The sequence below is a fragment of the Lithobates pipiens genome, unplaced genomic scaffold (genome assembly GCF_037356315.1).
Source record: "Lithobates pipiens isolate NorthernLeopardFrog02 unplaced genomic scaffold, aLitPip1_a1.2 Scaffold_8, whole genome shotgun sequence".
NCBI classification, from domain to species: Eukaryota; Metazoa; Chordata; class Amphibia; order Anura; family Ranidae; genus Lithobates; species Lithobates pipiens.
The window spans coordinates 174,829,538-174,852,121 of record NW_027507903.1 but is presented as its reverse complement, the minus strand read 5'-3'; the positions used below and the strand labels follow the sequence as shown (position 1 = coordinate 174,852,121).

The 22,584-nt window shown below is 43.5% G+C and overlaps 1 protein-coding gene across 1 annotated transcript in view; it reads right to left on the bottom strand.

Annotated features, from left to right (window-relative positions):
- The window catches only part of CDHR3 (cadherin related family member 3), a 73,223-nt gene extending 53,318 nt beyond the window's left edge, over window positions 1-19,905 (bottom strand). Inside the window, exon 1 of the mRNA XM_077472705.1 lies at window positions 19,749-19,905. Within this exon, the coding sequence (XP_077328831.1) occupies window positions 19,749-19,797 (49 nt within the window). The 5' untranslated portion in view covers window positions 19,798-19,905. The remainder of the gene's footprint in view (window positions 1-19,748) is intronic.
- Window positions 19,906-22,584: the final 2,679 nt, after the last annotated feature.

The following is a 22,584-nucleotide window of genomic DNA, read 5'->3' as shown; positions in this document are numbered from 1 at the left end:
GATGGTCAGCATATGTGTCAGCGTATGTGTCAGTGTGATGGTCAGCGTATGTGTCAGCGTATGTGTCAGCGTATTTGTCAGTGTGATGGTCAGCATATGTGTCAGCGTATGTGTCAGCGTGATGGTCAGCATATGTGTCAGCGTATGTGTCAGTGTGATGGTCAGTGTATGTGTCAGCGTATGTGTCAGCGTGATGGTCAGCATATGTGTCAGCGTATGTGTCAGTGTGATGGTCAGCGTATGTGTCAGCGTGATGGTCAGCATATGTGTCAGCGTATGTGTCAGTGTGATGGTCAGCGTATGTGTCAGCGTATGTGTCAGTGTGATGGTCAGTGTATGTGTCAGCATATGTGTCAGCGTATGTGTCAGTGTGATGGTCAGCGTATGTGTCAGCGTGATGGTCAGCATATGTGTCAGCGTATGTGTCAGCGTGATGGTCAGCATATGTGTCAGCGTATGTGTCAGTGTGATGGTCAGCGTATGTGTCAGCGTATTTGTCAGTGTGATGGTCAGCGTATGTGTCAGTGTGATGGTCAGTGTATGTGTTAGCGTGATGGTCAGCATATGTGTCAGCGTATGTGTCAGCGTGATGGTCAGCGTATGTGTCAGCGTGATGGTCAGCGTATGTGTCAGCGTGATGGTCAGCGTATGTGTCAGCGTGATGGTCAGCGTATGTGTCAGCGTGATGGTCAGCGTATGTGTCAGCGTGATGGTCAGCGTATGTGTTAGCGTATGTGTCAGTGTGATGGTCAGCGTATGTGTCAGTGTGATGGTCAGTGTATGTGTCAGCGTATGTGTCAGCGTGATGGTCAGCATATGTGTCAGCGTATGTGTCAGTGTGATGGTCAGCGTATGTGTCAGCGTATGTGTCAGCGTGATGGTCAGCATATGTGTCAGCGTATGTGTCAGTGTGATGGTCAGCGTATGTGTCAGCGTATTTGTCAGTGTGATGGTCAGTGTATGTGTTAGCGTGATGGTCAGTGTATGTGTCAGCGTATGGGTCAGCGTATGTGTCAGTGTGATGGTCAGCGTATGTGTCAGCGTATGGGTCAGCGTATGTGTTAGCGTATGTGTCAGTGTGATGATCAGCGTATGTGTCAGTGTGATGGTCAGTGTATGTGTCAGCGTGATGGTCAGCGTATGTGTCAGCGTATGTGTCAGTGTGATGGTCAGCGTATGTGTCAGCGTGATGGTCAGCGTATGTGTCAGTGTGATGGTCAGCGTGATGGTCAGCGTATGTGTCAGCGTGATGGTCAGCGTATGTGTCAGCGTGATGGTCAGCGTATGTGTCAGTGTGATGGTCAGCGTATGGGTCAGCGTATGTGTCAGTGTGATGGTCAGCGTATGTGTCAGTGTGATGGTCAGCGTATGTGTCAGCGTATGTGTCAGCGTATGTGTCAGTGTGATGGTCAGCGTATGTGTCAGCGTATGGGTCAGCGTATGTGTTAGCGTATGTGTCAGTGTGATGGTCAGCGTATGGGTCAGCGTATGTGTCAGTGTGATGGTCAGCGTATGTGTCAGTGTGATGGTCAGCGTATGTGTCAGTGTGATGGTCAGCGTATGTGTCAGTGTGATGGTCAGCGTATGTGTCAGTGTGATGGTCAGCGTATGTGTCAGTGTGATGGTCAGCGTATGTGTCAGCGTATGTGTTAGCGTATGTGTCAGTGTGATGGTTAGCGTATGGGTCAGCGTGATGGTCAGCGTATGTGTCAGCGTATGTGTCAGCGTGATGGTCAGCGTATGTGTCAGCGTATGTGTCAGCGTGATGGGTCAGCGTATGGGTCAGCGTATGGGTCAGCGTATGGGTCAGCGTATGGGTCAGCGTATGGGTCAGCGTATGTGTCAGCATATGTGTCAGCGTATGTGTCAGTGTGATGGTCAGCGTATGGGTCAGCGTATGGGTCAGCGTATGTGTTAGCGTATGTGTCAGTGTGATGGTCAGCGTATGTGTCAGTGTGATGGTCAGCGTATGTGTCAGCGTATGTGTTAGCGTATGTGTCAGTGTGATGGTCAGCGTATGGGTCAGCGTGATGGTCAGTGTATGTGTCAGCGTGATGGTCAGCGTATGTGTCAGCGTATGGGTCAGCGTATGTGTCAGCGTATGGGTCAGCGTATGTGTCAGCGTATGGGTCAGCGTATGGGTCAGCGTATAGGTCAGCGTATGTGTCAGCGTATGTGTCAGCGTATGTGTCAGCGTATGTGTCAGCGTATGTGTCAGCGTATGTGTCAGCGTATGTGTTAGCGTATGTGTCAGTGTGATGGTCAGCGTATGGGTCAGCGTGATGGTCAGCATATGTGTCAGCGTATGTGTCAGTGTGATGGTCAGCGTATGTGTCAGCGTGATGGTCAGCATATGTGTCAGCGTATGTGTCAGCGTATGTGTCAGCGTATGTGTCAGCGTATGTGTCAGCGTATGTGTCAGCGTATGTGTCAGTGTATGTGTCAGCGTGATGGTCAGCGTATGTGTCAGCGTGATGGTCAGCGTATGTGTCAGCGTGATGGTCAGCGTATGTGTCAGCGTATGGGTCAGCGTATGGGTCAGCGTATGTGTCGGTGTGATGGTCAGTGTGATGTTCAGCACATGTGTCAGCGTATGTGTCAGTGTGATGGTCAGCATATATGTCAGCGTATGTGTCAGTGTGATGGTCAGCGTATGTGTCAGTGTGATGGTCAGCGTATGGGTCAGTGTGATGGTCAGCGTGATGGTCAGTGTGATGGTCAGTGTGATGGTCAGTGTGAGTGTCAGTGTAGGTGTCAGTGTGATGGTCAGTGTAGGTGTCAGTGTGATGGTCAGTGTAGGTGTCAGTGTGATGGTTAGTGTAGGTGCCAGGTGGGTTGGTGTAATTATCAGGTAGGTCAGTGTAGGGGTCAGTGTGATGTGAGTAGTGCAGGAAGTAGGAGTCAGGTGGATTAGTGTATCTGTCAGGGGGTCAGATAGGTCACATGTGTAGCAAGGGCAGGGTAAAGTGGAGTCAGGGGCGCAGCCGGGGGGGGGGGGGGGGGGGCGGCAAAATTAGGTTTCGCCTAGGGTGTCAAAGATCCTTGCACCAGCCCTGCACACACACACACACACACACACACACACACACCCCTTTAGCGGCATATTTAGTTAAAGTGATACCTTTGGTTAATAATGGGATTGTAAATCTTAGCGTTTGAAACATTTTCTTTTCATACATGATATAAATGCTACTGTGGCAAAGAACCAAACAATTAAAACAAAAGAAATTAATTCTAATTTTACCTTCTTAACTACACAAGTGGTATTTGCTATTTTATAGAAAGTTAGGCTTTATTTAAAAATGTACTGTTTTTTAGTTTTATTATTAAAAGCTAACTCCACCTTTTACGCCCTAAATATGGGTGGAACACAAAACAATGTGGCAACCCGGTGTGGCCCATGCCCTATGGACTACTAAGGTATACTATATAGACATATAGACATCATTCCATGGTGCATTTTTGCAGTGCTAATAAAAACAAAAAACAAAAAGTTGTCATATTAATGCGGTCAGAGTATGTATACCCCGCCTGTGGAAGTGTACTAACCCCCCCATTGATTAGTCAATGGTTTGATGAAATGGAGGATATTCAAACTATGGAATCGCTGACAGTGCCTAATAAACAGAAAAAGGAGAGGCACCGGAAAACATGGTTTTACTGGCATACGTTTACATGCTCCTCATACCTTTATCTATGATCATCATGGCTGAAACAAAGCAGGCAGTATAGGTGGTGTGGAGTTTTGGATGCCCTTCCTAGGCTCCCCCCCCCCTTTTTTTTATTTGTTCTCCCTACCCCCTTTTATCTTTTCTTCTGGTCTGTTATTTCTTTATAACATGGCCCACCTTAGTTTCCCCATTAGACAGGGTGGTCTATATGTTCATGCTTTAAAGAAAAAAAAAACATTAAAGTTAGCCCAATTTTTTTGCATATCGCGAAAGCTGAAGTTGCGCCGAGTAAATAGATACCCAACATATCATGCTTCAAAATTGCACACGCTCGTGGAATGGTGCCAAACTTCGGTACTTAAAAATCCCCATAGGCAATGATCTAAATTTTTTTATTGTTTACATGTTTTGAGTTACAGAGGAGGTTTAGGGCGAGAATTATTTTTCTCGCTCTAACATTCGGGGTGATACCTTACATGTGTGGTTTGAACACCATTTTCATATGTGGGCGGGACTTACGTATGTGTTTGCTTCTGCTTGCGAGCACACGGCACCAGGGGCGCGTTAAATTTTTAATTTTTTTTATTTGTTAATTTAACTTTTCTTTTTTTAGTTTGACACCTTAAAAAAAAACTTAAATTTGATCACTTTTATTCCTATTACAAGGAATGTAAACATCACTTGTAATAGGAATATGGCATGATCAGTCCTCTTTACAGTGAGATATGGGGTCAATAGCACCTCACATCTCACCTCTAGGCTGGGAAGCCTGAAATAAAAAAAAAAAATAAACAATTTCGGCTTCCCAGCCGAGGCGGCGCCATTCGTTTAAATGCAGAGGCTGGGCGTGACATCATAACATCGCGCCTGGCCCCCGAACGATCATAGAGACTCCAGCGACCATCTGATCCGCCGGAAATCTCTATGGTCACCATCTGGGGCCGGCGGATCCATTCTCCGACTCACCGATGCATCCCCTCTCGCCACCTGTAAGAACGATCAAGCGGTGGAACAGCCACTATGATCATTCTTATGGTGTAGGGAATCGCTGGCTGAAAAAGCCGATATCTGAATGATGCCTGTAGCTGCAGGCATTATTCAGATATACCCGCTCAAAGTCAAGGACGTCCTGGGATGGGAGGGAATTGGTTAAGATGGTCCTATTGCTGCTGGAAAGGAGGGAAGAAACAGGGAGTGTAGTTCCTCCTCCAACTTGTGTGTGTGTGTAGTTTGATCTCACCCCTTTTTTTTGAAAAACAGCTGTCATTATGTATTACAAAACCATTGCTGTTACTACAAACATGCCACTCTCTGGCTGAAAATTGAATGTATGTTTCCCCTGGAAGATGACCCTTTGGACGAAACATATGTAGGTCAAGGCCTAGTGGTGACGTCAGAATGTCTGATCAGACAGCCGGCGGCTGTGTGATATGCTCTCTGATATTGTTTTGCTTGTGAGTACCCATCAATTTTAGTAATAATTCTATTTTAACTGTTCCTCATTCTGGGATTTCCTTGCTTCTTTCTGGCTATGTGTTAATGTTGCTGAGGCAAGTTTATATGAACCAATCCAGTGGCTGTGTGGGGCACGCCATTCTGAAGTGTGACAGGCCTGAGGCATATCCAACTGTGAGAGAGAGGGACCTGGAGCTATCCATCTATCCAGGAGGGATCTATCATTTTAAAGCACCGTTATACTGCGTACACATGATCGAATTGTCCGGCGGACTTAGTCTGGCAAACAATCCGGCAAACAATCTGCCAGACTTTCTAACGAACGGACTTGGCCACAAACAGACACTCCGAAAGTCCGGCAATTTCTAAGGCGATGACGTACAGCACGTACAACGGGACTAGAAAAAGGAAGTTCAATAGCCAGTAGCCAATAGCTTCCTTCTCGTACTTGCTTCAGAGCACGCGTCCACCGGACTAGCACACTGACGAACGGATTGTCTGCTGAAAGCCAAGTCCGGGGGACAAATTTTGAGTCAAAACTACTTTCTAAGTCTGCCGGACTTTACGATGAAAAAGTCCGCTGGAGCCCACACACGATCGAATTGTCCGGCGTAATGCGGTCCAGCGGACTAAGTCCGCCAGACAATTCGATCCTGTGTACGCTGCAAAAGACTTCTTGAGATATGGTGTGAAGAGTTTATATTCACATTGGACTGAGTTTAAATTTTTCACTGGACTCTAATTTGAGAATATTATGATTTATGCACTCTTTATGAATTTACGATTTATGTGATAGCGCAACACTATTTTTGCAAACAATGTATATAATATCTACCTAACTCAAAAAAAGTACATAATCTAAACCATAATTAATACTGAATATGAAAAGAAAAAATATATCCTGGTGATGGTGTTTGGCCACGTCTCTTTGTTACAGATGAGTGGAACAGTTACCATAGCCATTCTTGGGCAGGGCTTTTGTTAGGTACAACAAAAGGTCAGTTATTTGTTCATTATCTGGCTAACCATAATGGTTGTCATTTTGATTACATGTTCCTTATAAAGGGCTTTTGAGATCTGGGAAGTGGGACATATAAGTTGTTTGAGATATGACTTTTGGGAAAACAGCACATCTGCTGCATTCTGTATAAATCAGAACATAATGGTAATGGGATGAGCAGAAGGGACACTGTGGGATAAGTATGGACAGAGAAGATATAAATAAAAAAACACAGAGATAATTCAACAATGATGTATTCAGTTGCAAAAAGGGTTTTCAGTGATGGCGGGAATTATGCTTGAAGATTATAGTATACAAAACTTCCACCATTGTTTTATTATATGTGATTTCACACTAGGCTGCGGTAAATCAGCATTTGTCAACCAGTCAAGAAATGCAAATGTATTCACCAGGCAGTCTGAAAACAATAAAGGTTCAGCGTGGAAAATACCAAACTGTTAAAGTGGTTGTAAACCCTTACAAACCACTTTGACCTACAGGTAAGCCTAGATTAAGGCTTACCTGTAGGTCCAAGAAATATCTCCTAAACCTATACGGTATTTGCCCAAAGACAGGCACCGCTGTCTACGGCGCGCAGGCGCACTGAGCGTGGCATCGTCAATGACGAAGATGCCGCGTGTGTCGGCTCCCGTGCGCAGGCGCGGGAGTGACATCATCGCGGCTTCGCCGATTGACAGCGGCTGAGCTGCGAGACCCCATCGAGAAGATGGATGCGCCGGACTACAGGGGACAGCGGTGACTTCACTGGCTCCTGTGTCAGGTAAGTGACACATAATGGACTACTATGTGATACATAGTAGTCCATTATGCTTTGCCTTTGCAGGGAATGAAAGAGGAAATAAACCCATCAGGGTTTACTTCCTCTTTAAGTTCACAGTGTTCACAGTCCAAAATAAGGAAGGGAGGAAAGATAAAAGACTAACCACTTCCAGTCAGGGCCAGTTCTGACATTACTCTCCCACATGTAAAAATCAGCATTTTTAAGTTGAGGCCCTAGACAATAAAAAGGTGGGTGTTGCATATTTTTATATCACACAAAATTTTGCAGTGGTTTTTCAAACATAACTTAAAAAAAATACACTTTAATGAATTTTAATGCCCAAAAACACATTGTGGCGTATATAATATGACGCCCTCAGTTAAAGTCGGATATGTTGAAACTCATCAGTGCTTGACCTCCACGGCGACAGCAAGTGACGTTTGCATCTCTACGTCTGCTGGATACTATCACGAACTACACAGCGCGGCTGGGGAATCCCCATAGATGCTATCCTGAGCATCCCCATGGATGCTATCCTGAGTGATTAAACTTTATTGATTTTAACAGCTTGTACGTTTTCTGTATGAGGGAAGGGTTTGGGGTTTTAATAAATGTGTGAAACAGGATTACACTATTTTGGAATCTTTCTGTTTTTATGATTGCATCTAACCGGAATGGTTCACATTGTCCAGAACCCCCCCTGCAAAACTGATGACTTTTCTTTAAAGTATTAATAGGATTTACTATAATGCTTGAGATATTCTGAGCTCTGGTGAGTATAACTCCTTTGGGGAGTGTGCCTCACATGGTAAAGATTTTGGTGTTTGTTGGTTTTGTGCACGATTTAACCAACCGTTTAGGATCACCTGCTATCTCCTGAGTGAAACTCACTAATTATCATCATATCAAGTTTATTATGTGTAGGAATACATTTGTGTTGGTATATTTTACAATATAATACCTGATTGTTTGGTAAAATATAAAAGATAATGTTATGTGGACTAAATACACACCAAACGTGTCACGCTGTAAAATTTTGCACAACTGTGAAAAGGCAACAAACACAGACCCCCAAAGCATCCTCCCAATGTTGAGGACATGTGGCCTGGTACGGTTCAGGAGGGGGGGGGGGCGCTCTCTTGCCCCCCCCTCTTTTCCTGCGGCCTGCCAGGTTGCGTGCTCGGATAAAGGGTCTGGTATGGATTTTTAGGGGGACCCCCACGTCAATTTTTTTTAAATTTGTTGCGGGGTTCCCCTTAATATCCATACCAGACCTGAAGGGCCTGGTAATTGAATTTAGGGGAACCCCACGCTTTTTTTTTTTATCAATGAATGAATTGTCGGCTCCGTAATACAGAGAACACTCATTGAGTATTCTCTGTATTACGGGAGCCGACAATTCAAAGTGATTTTAAAAGACTTTTTTTCCTTGCGAAATGACACTTTGTGCAGGGACAGTTCTAAGCACGGGAAACATGCGCCCCTTCACAGGCATACTATAGACACCCCCCAGGTACGAAATTTAAAGGAATATTACACTTTTATTGTTTCACTTTAATCATTATTAAAATCACTGCTCCTGAAAAAACTTCAGTTTTTAAAACTTTTTTTGCATTGATCCATGTCCCCTGGGTCACGACCCAGGTCCCCAAACAGTTTTTAGGACAGTAACTTGTATATTAGCCTTTAAAATTAGCACTTTAGATTTCTCCCATAGACTTGTACAGGGTGTTCCGGCTTTTCGAATTTGCTGCGAACAGCCCATGTTGTTCACTGTTCGCTGAAGAGGCGAACAGGCAATGTTCGAGTTGAACATGAGTTCGACTCGAACTCGAAGCTCATCCCTACCCCTCACTTTCCCTGTCTTGCAGACTTCCCCAATGGTGCTTTTAAAAGGTAATCAACTGGAAAATCTGGGGACATACGAAAAGAGCCCAATAGTGCAGGATTAAAGGTACCATTATAATGTATTTACTCACATTGTGTTTACTGCTACCAGTATCCCTGAATACTCCCAACCTCATTGGTTTTCTCATGAGGACAGTAAGAACATACCAGTATCCTCACTATGGTGCAATTCAACATCCTAACTTTGTGCCATGAAGTCTGCTGATCAATTTGTTATCTTGCAGGTGTACATGAAAGAGTGGAGTGATTACTCCCACATGCTGCAGAGGTCAGGATGGTTTCTGAATAACGTTACGAAAAGGGCTTGTTTATACTTGCTGCACTCTGAAGAGTAATTTGCTGTAGATCACTTTTCAGAGGGCGTTTGACAGGCAGTAAGGAGGCATTAAGTTGCCATATCACTGCCTGTTTTAACCCCTAAAAACCTGCAGCACTGTGCTGCAACTGCAGGTGTTGAAAATGACTGCAGTATGGTCCCATTTGCTTGAACACAACAGGGAGGGACAATTTTTTTCTGTGCCGCAATGCAAAGCTTCGTGTCCATAGGGTGTGTATATGGCTGCTTATGGCTGCTTATGGCTGCTATAGTCTTCTCTGCTGCTGCGATACAATATACAGTATTAGATAGTTATATGCAAACATATATTGTTTCTAAGGCTGTCTGTACACACTAAGAAAGATGATTTCACCATTGTCAGTCTTTGTAAATAGAACTAAAGCTGCTACTAAATTACATTTGTCATTTGGTGAAATAGTCTCAAAAGGAATACGTACGGATTCAGAACATGCAACTTTCAGTTGTCATTATTTCCATAAGGGCCGGTTCACACAGCGATGCGCGGCGAGGCGTCTCCGACTTGCCTCGCCGCGACCTGCACGGACCTCAGCGGCGACTTGCAGAGGACTTCTGTATAGAAGTCAATGCAAGTCGCCCCCGAAGTCGCCCCAAAGTAGTACAGGAACCTTTTTTCTGAGTCGGAGCGACTCGAGTCGCTCCTCTCAGAACGGTTCCATTGTACAGAATGGGGGCGACTTGCGGGAGCGAGGCGAGGCGAGCCGTGTCGCCTCGCCTCGCGTCGCAGTGTGAACCGGCCCTAACACTTATTCTTTTTGTACTGCTAGTAGCTCAACATACATTATATACACACTGAACAAATGCATAATGAAAACTACGAAGGATACAATATATTAGTACAGGATGCAATAAAGTGAATACATTTTCATTTTCTTACCGTAGTATAATGCTTATGGCCAGAGGTGTAACTAGAATCTTCAGGGCTCCAGGGCAAGAAACCATTAAGGGTCCCCACCAGGGGCGTTGCTAGGTCTACAAAAGATCTCAGGCTAGAGCCCATAGCAGTAAAGTAAAGAAAGTCATACGCTTGGTACATCAGGGTCCCTGAATTGCATCAGAGTCCCCAGAGAGCCCCACCTTACATTAGAATCCCCAGGGAGCCCCTTCCTTACATCAGGGTCCCCAGGAAGCCCCCCTTACTTCAGGGTCCACAGAGAGCCTCCCCTTACATCAGAGTCCCCAGAGAGCCTCCCCTCACATCAGGGTCCCCAGAGAGCCCCTCCTGACATCAGGGTCCACAGAGAGCCCCTTCCTTACATCAGGATCCCCAAAGAGCCTCCCTACTTACATCGGGGTCCCCAGAAAGCCCCCCGTACATCAGGGTCCTCAGAGAGCCCCTCCTTACATTAGGGTCCCTTGAGATCTCCCCCTTACATCAGGGTCCCCAGAAAGCCTGCCTTTGCATCAGGGTCCCCAGAGAGCCTCCCTACTTACATCAGAGTCCCCAGAGAGCCTCCCTACTTACATCAGGGTCCCCAGAACCCCCCCCCCTGTACAGCAGGGTCCTCAGAGAGCCCCTCCTTACATTAGGGTCCACAGAGATCTCCTCCTTACATCAGGGTCCCCAGAAAGCCTGCCTTTGCATCAGGGTCCCCAGAGAGCCTCTTCTTACACCAGGGTTCCCAGAGAGCTCCCCCTTACATCAGGGTCCCCAGAGAGCCTCTCCTAATATCAGAGTCCCCAGAGAGCCTCCCCTTACATCAGGGTCCCCAGAGAGCCCCTTCCTTACATCAGGGTCCCCAGAGAGCCCCCCCTTACTTCAGGGACCCCAGAGAGCCCCCCTTACATTAGAGTCCCCAAAGAGCCCCCCCTTACATCAGGATCCCCAGAGAGCCCCCTTACATCAGGGTCCCCAGAGAGCCCCTTCCTTACATCAGGGTCCCCAGAGAGCCCCCTTACATCAGGGTCCCCAGAGAGCCCCTTCCTTACATCAGGGTCCCCAGAGAGCCCCCTTACATCAGGGTCCCCAGAGAGCCCCTTCCTTACATCAGGGTCCACAGAGAGCCCCCTTACATCAGGGTCCCCAGGGAGCCTTCCTTACATCAGGGTCCCCAGAGGGCCCCCCCTTACATCAGGGTCCCCAGAGAGTCGCCCTTACATCAGGGTCTCCAGAGAGTCCCCTTACATCAGGGTCCCCAGAGAACCCCTTTCTTACATCAGGGTCCCCAGAGAGCCCCTTCCTTACATCAGGGTCCCCAGAGAGCCCCCTTACATCAGGGTCCCCAGAGAACCCCTCCTTACATCAGGGTCCCCAGAAAGCCTTCCTTACATCAGGGTCCGCAGAGAGCCCCTCCTTACATCAGGGTCCCCAGAGGGCTCCTCCTTACATCAGGGTCCTCAGAGAGCCTTCCTTACATCAGGGTCCCCAGAGAGCCCCACTTACATCACCTTTCCCAGAGAGCCCCCCCTTACATCAGGGTCCCCAGAGAGCCCCTTCCTTACATCAGGGTCCCCAGAGAGCCCCCCTTACATCAGTGTCCCCAGAGAGCCCCTTTCTTACATCAGGCTCCCCAGAGAGCCCCCCTTACACCAGGGTCCCCAGAGAGCACCTTCCTTACATCAGGGTCCCCAGAGAGCCATCCTTACTTCAGGATCACCAGAGAGCCCCCCTTACATCAGGGTCCCAGAGGGCCTCTCCTTACATCAGGGTCTCCAGAAAGCCTTCCTTACATCAAGGTCCCCAGAAAGCCCCCCCTTATATCAGGGTCCCCAGAGGGCCCATCCTCACATCAGGGTCCCCAGAGAGAGCCTTCCTTACATCAGGGTCCCCAGAGAACCCCCCTTACATAAGCATCCCCAGAGAGCCTTCCTTACATCTGGATCCCCAGAGAGCCCCACTTACACCAGGGTCCCCAGAGAGCCCCTTCCTTACATCAGGGTCCCCAGAGAGTCTACCTCCTTTCAGGATCCCCAGAGAGCCCCCCTTACATCAGGGTCCCCAGAGGGTCTCTCCTTACATCAGGGTCACCAGAAATCATTCCTTACATCAAGGTCCCCAGAGAGCCCCCCTTACATCAGGGTCCCCAGAGGGCCCCTCCTCACATCAGGGTCCCCAGAGAGAGCCTTCCTTACATCAGGGTCCCCAGAGAACCCCCTTACATAAGCATCCCCAGAGAGCCCCCCTTACATCAAGATCCCCAGAGAGCCCCCTTACATCAAGGTTCCCAGAGAGCCAACTTACTTCAGGGTCCCCAGAGGCCCCCCTTACTTTAGAGTCCCCAGAGAGCCCCCTTAGATCAGGGTCCACAGAGGGCCTCCCCTTACTTCAGGGTCCCCAGAGAGCCCCCCTCTTACATCAGGGTCCCCAGACAGTCACCCCCCTTCCAGAGGTTCCCCTGTACCTGGCTGGTCTCTGCTATGCACCTTGGACCCCCAGCACATCTCTGTAGCCCCCCACCTAGGGGGAGGTGGGAGGAAGCGATTGGCAGCTCTATGATGTCCACGGGCGTATCCACTGAACAGGGGAGGGGCCTCTGACCCGGGCATGTATCATCAAAAGTGTAGAAGCAGATCGACTCACTGAAGAGTGAAGCTGATACATGCCCGGATCAGAGACCCCTCCCCTCTCCATACATTCGGCAAAAGAACTACAAGCCCCAGGAAGATCCAGCCGCCCGTGGACACCATACAGCTGCTGATCGCCACCTCCCACCTCCCCCCTGCATGTTAAACGGACAACCAGGGGTGCAGGAGGAGATGCAGGGTCTTGGGCCCCCCACAGCGACAGAATGGCAGGGCCCCGTTGCAAGTGCGACTGCAGCGACCCCTATAGTTCCGCCACTGCTTATGGCAAGGCCAACCGTCGACAATCATAACACTATGCTTTCCAAATCTATATTGTACTAGCACATAATTGTCTTCCCTGTGAATAAAAAAGTTTTGATTAAAAAACAAAAAAAAGGCTGATCATACATTATACCATTTTCTTATTAACCACTTAAGGACCAGGCCTCCTTTTCAAACTCAGTATTTACAAGTTAAAAACACTTTTTTTGCTAGAAAATTACTTAGAACCCCCAAACATTATCATTTTTTTTCTAACACCCTACAGAATAAAACGGTGGTCATTGCAATACTTTTTGTCACACCGTATTTGCACAGCGGTCTTACAAGCACACTTTTTTTGGAAAAAATTCACTTTCTTGAATAAAAAAATAAGACAACAGTAAAGTTAGAGACCACCATTATCGTTTACCGAACCGCCGCCTGAAGAGATGGATACCTTTGTTGTGGCAGCAGCTGCTGCCGTTACCGAGATATCCCTCTTCAAAAAAGGGAAGTACATCGTTGTGCGGCGGTTGGTAAGTGGTTAAAATTTCCTTTAGATTTACCTTCAACTATAGTGTAAGGGCTTGCCTGATTGCACACAAATTGAAAGTGCTTAGGTTTGACCTCATATTATTATATAGTTTTGGTAAATCTACAGGAACATTGTACAAGAAAAATGTAAAATGTATTGCCAGCCTTAGGCCGGCCATAGATGGTGCAAATTTCTTTCCTGCAATTTCTATCCTCCATGGGTTGCAGGAAAGAAATTTGCACGATTCCCCCATCAACATAGACAGTGCTGACGGGGGAATCCCCCCTACCCAGCAATTTTCTACTCCTGGAGGGGGGGTTGGATGGGGGGGGGGGGCAGGCAGGGGAAGCTGTCTCCACTGGAAGAAGACAGTGATTATCACCAGCAGCTAGAGCAGCCTATTGCAATAATTGCGAGCGAATCCAGCAGACTGGTTGTATCCAAGTTGATCGGTCGATCAATTTGGTACATTCAGCCTGCCCATTAATGGTTCAAAGCTCAGCCAACCAGCCAAGACTAGAACCGCCTATGGCCGGCCTTAGCCTAGGGCAAACTAAGAGGATTTACAGATTCCTCTATACACCAATGGAGAGAAGTTGAAGATCCCTGTGTAGACAGTGTGAACCTTGTCTCACACAAATGAAGTGATCCACAGATCCCTGTGTACAAATTGTACGAGTCACACAAGTAAAAGATTTCCACAGATCCCCCCCTCGTAGACAGTGTAAGCCCCGAACGAATGGAAGATATTGTGTAAAAATAAATATGAAATCTTTGAATCTGAAAATATACAAAAAATTCCAAATCATTTAAGTATGTCCTTGAGATTTAAAGCGCAACTCATATTTATTTTTACACATTATAGTAAGTGCAGAAAGGGTGAACACTTTTTGAGCAGCAGTTGGGTACCACATATTTTTTCATAGCGCTGATATTTTTTGTATAAATGTAGGACATTCACAAATCCCAAATTAAGAGGATCCCCAGACACCAGTTTAGAGAATGTAGGCCTCATATAAATGAAGAAAAATCATATATCCTTGTGTATAGGGAGTAAAATCACACAAATGGGTACAAATGGAGAGGATTCACAACTCCCAATGTACAGGGTATTGGCCTCATACAAATAGAGATTTTTCAGATCCCTGTGTATACACTGTAATCCTCACAGAGTTAAAAAGAATTAACAGATCTCTGTGTAGAAACTGAAAATCTTATAACGTTAGAGAGAAGTCAAGTCAAGATCTTAATATACAGAGTGCAAGCCTCATACAAATAGAGAAAATTCACAGATCTCCATGTACACAATGTAAGCCTCATATGAAAGGAAATGATTCACAGGTCCTCATATAGTCATATACAGAGCATAAACCTCACATGAATGTAGAGGATTCACAGATCCCAGGTAGACAGTGGAAGCCTTAAAGGCGTACAAATATATTTATCACCTCAAATATAATATTAATGTAAAGATTTATACTAATGCTGTAAAATGTCCTTATTCAATTGAAAATCTTATATCCACAACATACACTCAGTGTATTCCTAGTGAGGTTGATAATGTTTGTGCCCAATACACTTTTAAATTGTCAGACTACAGCAATGTGAAGAACTAAGATACGAGACGGCAGTCAGAAGACCCAGCCAAAATGCGATCATTCATTATTTATTACAGGTAATTATGTAGCACCGACAATTTATGCAGCACAACAATCAAAATTTCCCATTTAGTGATCTGATTTCAGTACATTGAATTCTGGATGGTTGTTATATGTTAATTCATTAGCCTATAAATGTCACTAAAATAGCTATGTATAATAGAACCTACAGTAGTTGGATTTTAGTTATTGGTCCCCAGGACAATTTTTAGAGAGCTGTTATTACCACCTCAAATAATAAAGATAAGTGCATTCTGCCTTTTGTGAAATTTTAGTTTTAAATTATTTTTCACTCTTAAAGCAATACATATGAAATAAATACCAAAAGACACTTTCAAAACACCTCCAAAAGAAAAGTCATGTTGCCTTGAGCCCTGAACAATATTGCTTTTACATCGGTGAATATAAGTGGGCCTGATTTATAAATGTGTGTGAAGTGAGAAGTATCTCTGACAGTCTATTGCCCCACACCAGCCAACCAGGGACGAGCAGTCAGGAGAGGCAGGTGAGGGCATGAACATAAAAAATAAATAAAAATGTAAAAATATATAAAAATAAAAAATCACACTTTGAAGGTCATAGCTCGGTGACCTGAGGTCACAGAGACCCCAAACTGGGTCCTATCCCACCACTGGTAAAAAATGTGGGGCTCCTATGACCTATGGTTCAAGAGCCTGTCTTGTGCACGCTGTTTGCAGCAGACTGAGAGTATGAGCTCACAGTGCCTGTCCTCACTATTTGTCAGAAGCACTGAGCTCAATGGACAACTTGGAGTCTTGGACCAATGGTAAAGTACCATTAGCCCCAGCTGTGCAATAAAAATGCTGCAGTGGAGGAAGGTCTCTCACTGCAGTGTCATAGAAAGGGCATGTGTCTAAAAGACAAATGCTCCCTCCCAGCCCAGCCCTCTTAACTACAAGGAACATATATGGGTTTATGGGTAAAAGGTGTACCTACAATTCTATGTTTTTCTCACACAGTTAAAAGGGAGAATGAGAATCTGCTTCTGTTGAAATGGTACTGTTTTAATCAAGCTAAATAATATATTATTATGCTATATGTTATAACATAATCATTTATTATTTATCTATTTACTGTGAAATTACTGGTTTGAAGTTATAACTTCAAACTTCAGTAATGTGTCCATTATGCCACCTGCTATAGTACAGTTTTTGAAAATATAGTAAATTACCTTAAAAACAAATATATAATAATTATTTGTATATTACTTATGGTAATTAACCCCTTGACACCCAGGCCAATTCTGACACTTCTCTTCTACATCTAATAATCATAATTTTTTTGCTAGAAAATTACTCAGAACCCCCAAACATCATATATATATATATATATATATATATATATATATATATATATATATATATAGTTTTAGCAGACACCCTAGGGAAAAAAATGGTGGTCGTTGCAACTTTTTATGGTACACAGTATTTGCGCAGCAATTTTCCAAACTCATTTTTTTGGGGGGGAAAAAAACTGTTTCATGAATTTAAAAAAAAAACCACTAAAGATAGCCCGATTTTTTTGTAAAATGTGAAAGATAATGTTACGCAAGTAAATAGATACCTAACATATCATGCTTTCAAATTACACACACACTCATGGAATGGCACCAAACTTCAGTACTTAATAATCTCCATAGGGGACTCTAACATTTTTTACAGATTACATGTTTAGCGTTACAGAAGAGGTCTAGTGCTAGAATGATTGCTCTCACTCTAATAATTGCGGCATATGTAACCTGTGCGTATCTGGCTCTGATACTAGCCAGTGCTTCACCAGCCACTCACCTCACCACATGTCCCTTCAACCAACTACATTCTTGCTTTCGTCCCACATAATACAAAGGGGAAATGTTTTTTGCTGTGACACATACAGTTCTTCCTTTAAACACTTTTAATACATAATGGGAGGCCATTTTGTGTACCCATCACCTATTATATTATAATTCTATAATAACCACTTGAGCACACATATCATAGAAAGAAAGCAGCTTCTCCAAAATAAGTATACTGTTAACCAGGGTCATGATATTCTTGGCAAATCTTTTTTTTTTTTGTTTAATTCATTTTTATTAAAATAAATAGAATTTGTCATACAGATCTCAATATGCAGGTATCATAACATACACATTTCAAGTGTACAAATATCAAAACATATAAGTATCAAAATATGTAGGTACCAAAACATACATTGAGGTACATCAGTATGAGGGCAAGTACGGCAATATTCTTGGCAAATCTCAATCTTAACTGTGTTTAAATGGGGAAGCCTTGCAATTCCTAACTTCCCCACATCACTAAAGATGCCATATTATTATGTTATTTGGTATGTTATCTGTATTACTATTCTAATTTGACTTGTGAAGAATTGAGAAACAGCTTAGGGTGTTTTTCTCTGTATTAGTTGGATTTTTTTTTTCATTTTGGGTTTTTTATTTGTACCCTGTATTTTTATTTTTTTACAAAAAATGTTATATAAATCTTTAAAAAAATGCTATATAACATTCTAAAGCTGTTTATAGACCATGATATTGTGAGCCGCCATGCATTATCATTGTGTAGACTCACGTGGACGTTTAGTTTAAAACGTTTAAACTGTCAGATTCTATCACCATTAATGCAAATCTCCACATCGATCTTACTTAGTGGGCCTAAGCTCCACTTGACAAATAGAGCTTCCATGCTTTTTGGACATGTCCTAAAATTAAACAATTCTAGACCACAATTGTATGATATTCTACTGCACATCTAGTCAACTATCTACCATTAATCCCTAAGTGAAAACTCTTTGGCATTACAGACATTCCTGGAATCAAGATTTCCAAAAGCTGCAAACAGCTTTTTGCTATTATCTCCCCTATTATCCAAAAAAGATGAATTTACATAATTGGATTTACCCTGAGCCCCATCTATTAAATGTTAAAATGTGTAATCAAGTTTTTGTTTTAAAATGTGTTATTCTTTTATATAGCCATTAACACGAGGCCCTGATTGAATGTAGCTTAAAATCAATTGCCTCTACCAGTGAATCAAAAATGCATACTCTAGTAAAGATTTTATCAAAGCAAATTGTTCATTTTAATGTGGTAACAGGCAAGAACAGCTAAGAATCAGAAAAATACAAAATCTACCTAGCAGGTACACTAAAAGAAATGAGTACCATGCTATGTGCAAACAGAGGCTTCAGAAGTTACTTCAAAAATAATATAGATGCTAACTAGTCTTAAGTATTAATGACAGAACTGTAACAGAAATATAACTATAAAATGGAGTAATATTGTAAAGGGCCCAATCTACAAAGCCTATAGGCTGCCTCCATTTTTAATTGGATGGGTTATTGAAAGATTACCATTGCATGTAAATTAGATTTCCAGTATGTATTAAAAATGTCATCAATTGCTCTACCCGCTATGATCCCAGAGAACTAGAGATCTGAGGGGTAGCTGCAGCCCTGCTAAGAATTATGTGTATATAAAAGCGTAAAACAGAAATTAACTCACTTTGACCACTAAAAAATTTTCACCATTTAAACAACAACATGTTACTGAAATTTTACAAATTTTCACTATTTTTACTTAATGCAAATTAGTCATTTAAAAAAACATGCTCATATTGTTTTATTGACGTACATTTTTAATTATCTGAACAGTCTAGGGCAGTCTTTCCTAACTTTGTTACCTCCAAAAGAACCCTTAAAATAATTTTCAAGTATCAGGGAACCGATGCTAAAATGTAGCATGTCTACAGCCCTTGGTGGTCAGTGAAAATTTTGATATACCCTAACATTAGTGATCAGTATAAAAGTGACTGCTTACATTGGTTAGTGGAAATGAACTCTAGCTTTAGTGGTCAGGATAGATGGAAAATCAATTTGCTATAGTTCAAGGGGCCCCTGGCAACCTTTGGAAGAGACCTAGTTGAGAAAGGCTGATCTAAAAAGATAAGCTTTGCCTTATAAACACATAAAGCCCTATTTTACTATAACAATAGGACATTTCTATTAATTGAGCTACTAAGGACAAGGACATGATCCTATAACAGGCACAAGATTTTCACTGATTCGTCGCATCGTGACCATTGTATTGTACTACATATACTCATTAAGGCATGCATTGTTTTTGTTTCTCAAATGTGAAGCCTTAATTTCACTTTAATAAAAACCTTATTATAGTAAAAAAAAAAAGGCACAAGATGCACTGTTATAGGCTCTTGATATCAAGGGGACCAATTATACGTACCACTACTCTTTATTCACCAGCTGACTGCTCATTCTCTACAAAATGACAAGGTGTTTCACTTTTACTTATATGCCTTTTCTTATGCCTGACACAGAAACATTTGCATTGTCCCTTCAATTATCTCATTTACATAAAGCTACTTTTTATAGAACAAAAGTTTCTGTTTCATATCTTCTATATCCATATCAAATTTGTCAAAAATATAAAGAAAAAAAGATTGTGATTGATGCTTCTGTATTCAGTCACACATTAAAATATAACCAAATTTAGTTCCTTGTTATCGGTTTTATATTATAAACAAATGTCATTCAATACAGTCAATACAGATTGTATGGATTTTTAATAGGAAGGATTTCACTTACCAGGACCTATAACCCCCAGCAGAAAGAAGAGGAGTCGTACTTTCGCCATGTTCACCTGAGAGCTTGTGTTGTGTGTGTACAGTATCACAGGATCACAGAAATGACTAGTGGAATGTCTCGCTCTACCTGCCTGGCTGTTAGCTAATCTCCTCCTCTGCCTAGAGAACAAGCTGTCAAATTACAGATAAAAGCGTATCTAGGGGAGTACTTATACATCACTAATACCTTTGTTGTAACTTTTTCCTTTTTCCTTTAACATTTACTAATACATACAGTATTTATCCACCTAATATTCTGCATTATTATAGAAAAATATCCTATGTATTAGCACCAATCTTTAATATGTTCGTCTTAACATCAGTTAGAAGATAAATGCTAGAATAAACCAGAAGCAATGACCTCTCATGGATTAGTAATAGCTGTACATATCCTAAAACATAATGGGAAGTTACACCAGCGCACAACTTCTATCTATGAGAAAGAAGGAAAAAGTCATGCTCCTGCAATAAATACAATAAATCAGCTGAAAAATAAAACACCAATAAATATCAATGAAATATCAGCATCCCACGTCCGTTTATTTTATAGTCAGCGGCCGACTTAAGAAATGTCATGCGTGGCAAGAGTCCGTCATGAGCGGAACATCTTTTTTTTTTTTTGCAAATTCTTTATATTATTTGAAAGTATAAGAGGTTAAAAACAGAGCTGGGCTTACCGTTACCTTCTTCTCCTCGATTTGTGTCTAGGGATTTCCCGTGGTAGATGGCCCAGTAACTTTAGAGACTGACGACAGATCCGCATAAAGGGATTTTTATTTGCAAAAACACAGACAACAAACAGTCTCTTAAAATAGGATCAGAGGGTTGGGAAGGAAGTTCAGGTACTCTAATGACGCGTACACACGACCGGACTTTTCGAGGGACTAGGTCCGACAGTCTTTCCGACGGACTTTCAGCTGAGTTCCAACAGACTTTCCAAATGAACAGACTTGGCCACACACAATCACACCAAAGTCCGATGGATTTGAACATGATGACATATGACCGACTAGAATAAGGAAGTTCATAGCCAGTAGCTAATAGCTGCCCTAGCGTCCGTTTTTGTCCGTCAGACTAGCATACACACGAACGGATTTCTCGGTCCGGCAGAGTTCCGGTCGGAAAATTTCAAACATGTTATATTTCTAAAGTCCGCCGGATTTTTGGCAAGCAAATGTCCGATGGAGCCCACACACGATCGATTTGTCTGACGGACTCGTTCTGTCGGACCTTTGCTGTCAAAAAGTCTGGTCGTGTGTACGTGGCATTAGTGTCAATCTCAATAATGAAGGACTTGCTTACTTTGATTAAATCCAGAGAATAGCCAACTGGATATTCACTCAAGTTAGATAGTCCCTCTCTCACAAGGCCTAGCAGCCAACAAGGTGCTTAACTCAGGAACAAGTCTCTGCCACAGACGTTGTAGAACATACAGGAATAAGTCTCTGCCACAGACGTTGTTGTAGAACTTCAGGAATACGTCTCTGCCACAGACGGTGTTGTAGAACTTCAGGAAATTAACACTATCGTGTGATACCTGGATCTTTCAGCCAGCTTGGCGATGCCCACGAGACTGAATTCCCTTAGGTACTTCAGCCCCTCCAGGCTCTTGCTAAGAAGCCAACCCGTACGTGGCCTTCTTATGAAGAGTCCTCCCCTGAATAGCTACGAAGTTACTGGACCTCTCCAACTACTGGAGACAGCACCGGACCACCTCGGAATCCTTCTTTAGTTTCCTTGCCTCGGGCTAGCCAGCCCCGAGACAATAAGTAGGGTGGATCAGCACCCCAGGCCATAGCCTTCCTGGGGGCTGGTCAGGAGGACCAGGACCATGGAGTCAGAACATACTTCTGGACCAGAACCCCAAACCACATGACATCCACATCTTCAGTGCCCTTTCCCAGAAAGCACAGCAAGAGTGACACTCCCACTGGGTGGGCTCCGAGAGAGAGTAAACTTAAAGCGCCCAACCAGACTGTAGTTCCATGCCTGCCAGAAAAGACGGTGCCCCTTGTGGCCAGGCTGAACATCCTATAGTCCAGTCAGACTGATGCTAAGGGTCCAAATTTAGAACAATTGCACCCAAACCAAACTGCAGTTCAGGTGTAACCTTAACTTTCAAAAAACATAGCGCGTGCTCTTCAGGAACCGGCGCTACACATACAAAGAAAAACAACTAACTATAGCTTGACGTCCCAAAGCTTGCTGCCAAGAAAGGAGAAGTAAGTGCTTGAGCACACAGGAAGTATTATCAAAGGGGATGATGATCAGATAGTCAGCACTATCAATGGTCGTTTGTCTCTACATTACAAGTAGCAAAGGGGCTAAAGGAGGCTGAAATATCACGACAGACAATACAATGTATCAACCACATCAACACTATTTGCTTTAACAGGGTAAGAGTCGAAAAAATTTAAGATGGGCTATCTTCAGGGCTATCCTGCCTTGTAGTAGTGGTATCAGACTCCAACCAGACATCCTATACCTTCCTGAATTTTTGGTGGCAGCCTCTGTTCAAATGGGTTTCCTTGTACAAGGGGATGACTGAGCTAACCAACAACCTCCACAAGTTTAATGTAGGAACAGAGAAAATTCTATATTTACTTTTCTGGGCATAAAATAGGCATAAACCCAACAATGTAAGGACAGCTTTGGAGGGGGCCCAGAGCATTCCCCAGCCTTAAAATACAGACATCTACTGCCTGGGGAATTGGGACAGTGGTTAAGCAAGTAATAAAATGTAGTACATTCGACCAAAAGGCCTGAAAGGGACAGCAGTGCCAAATCTTATGTAAGTA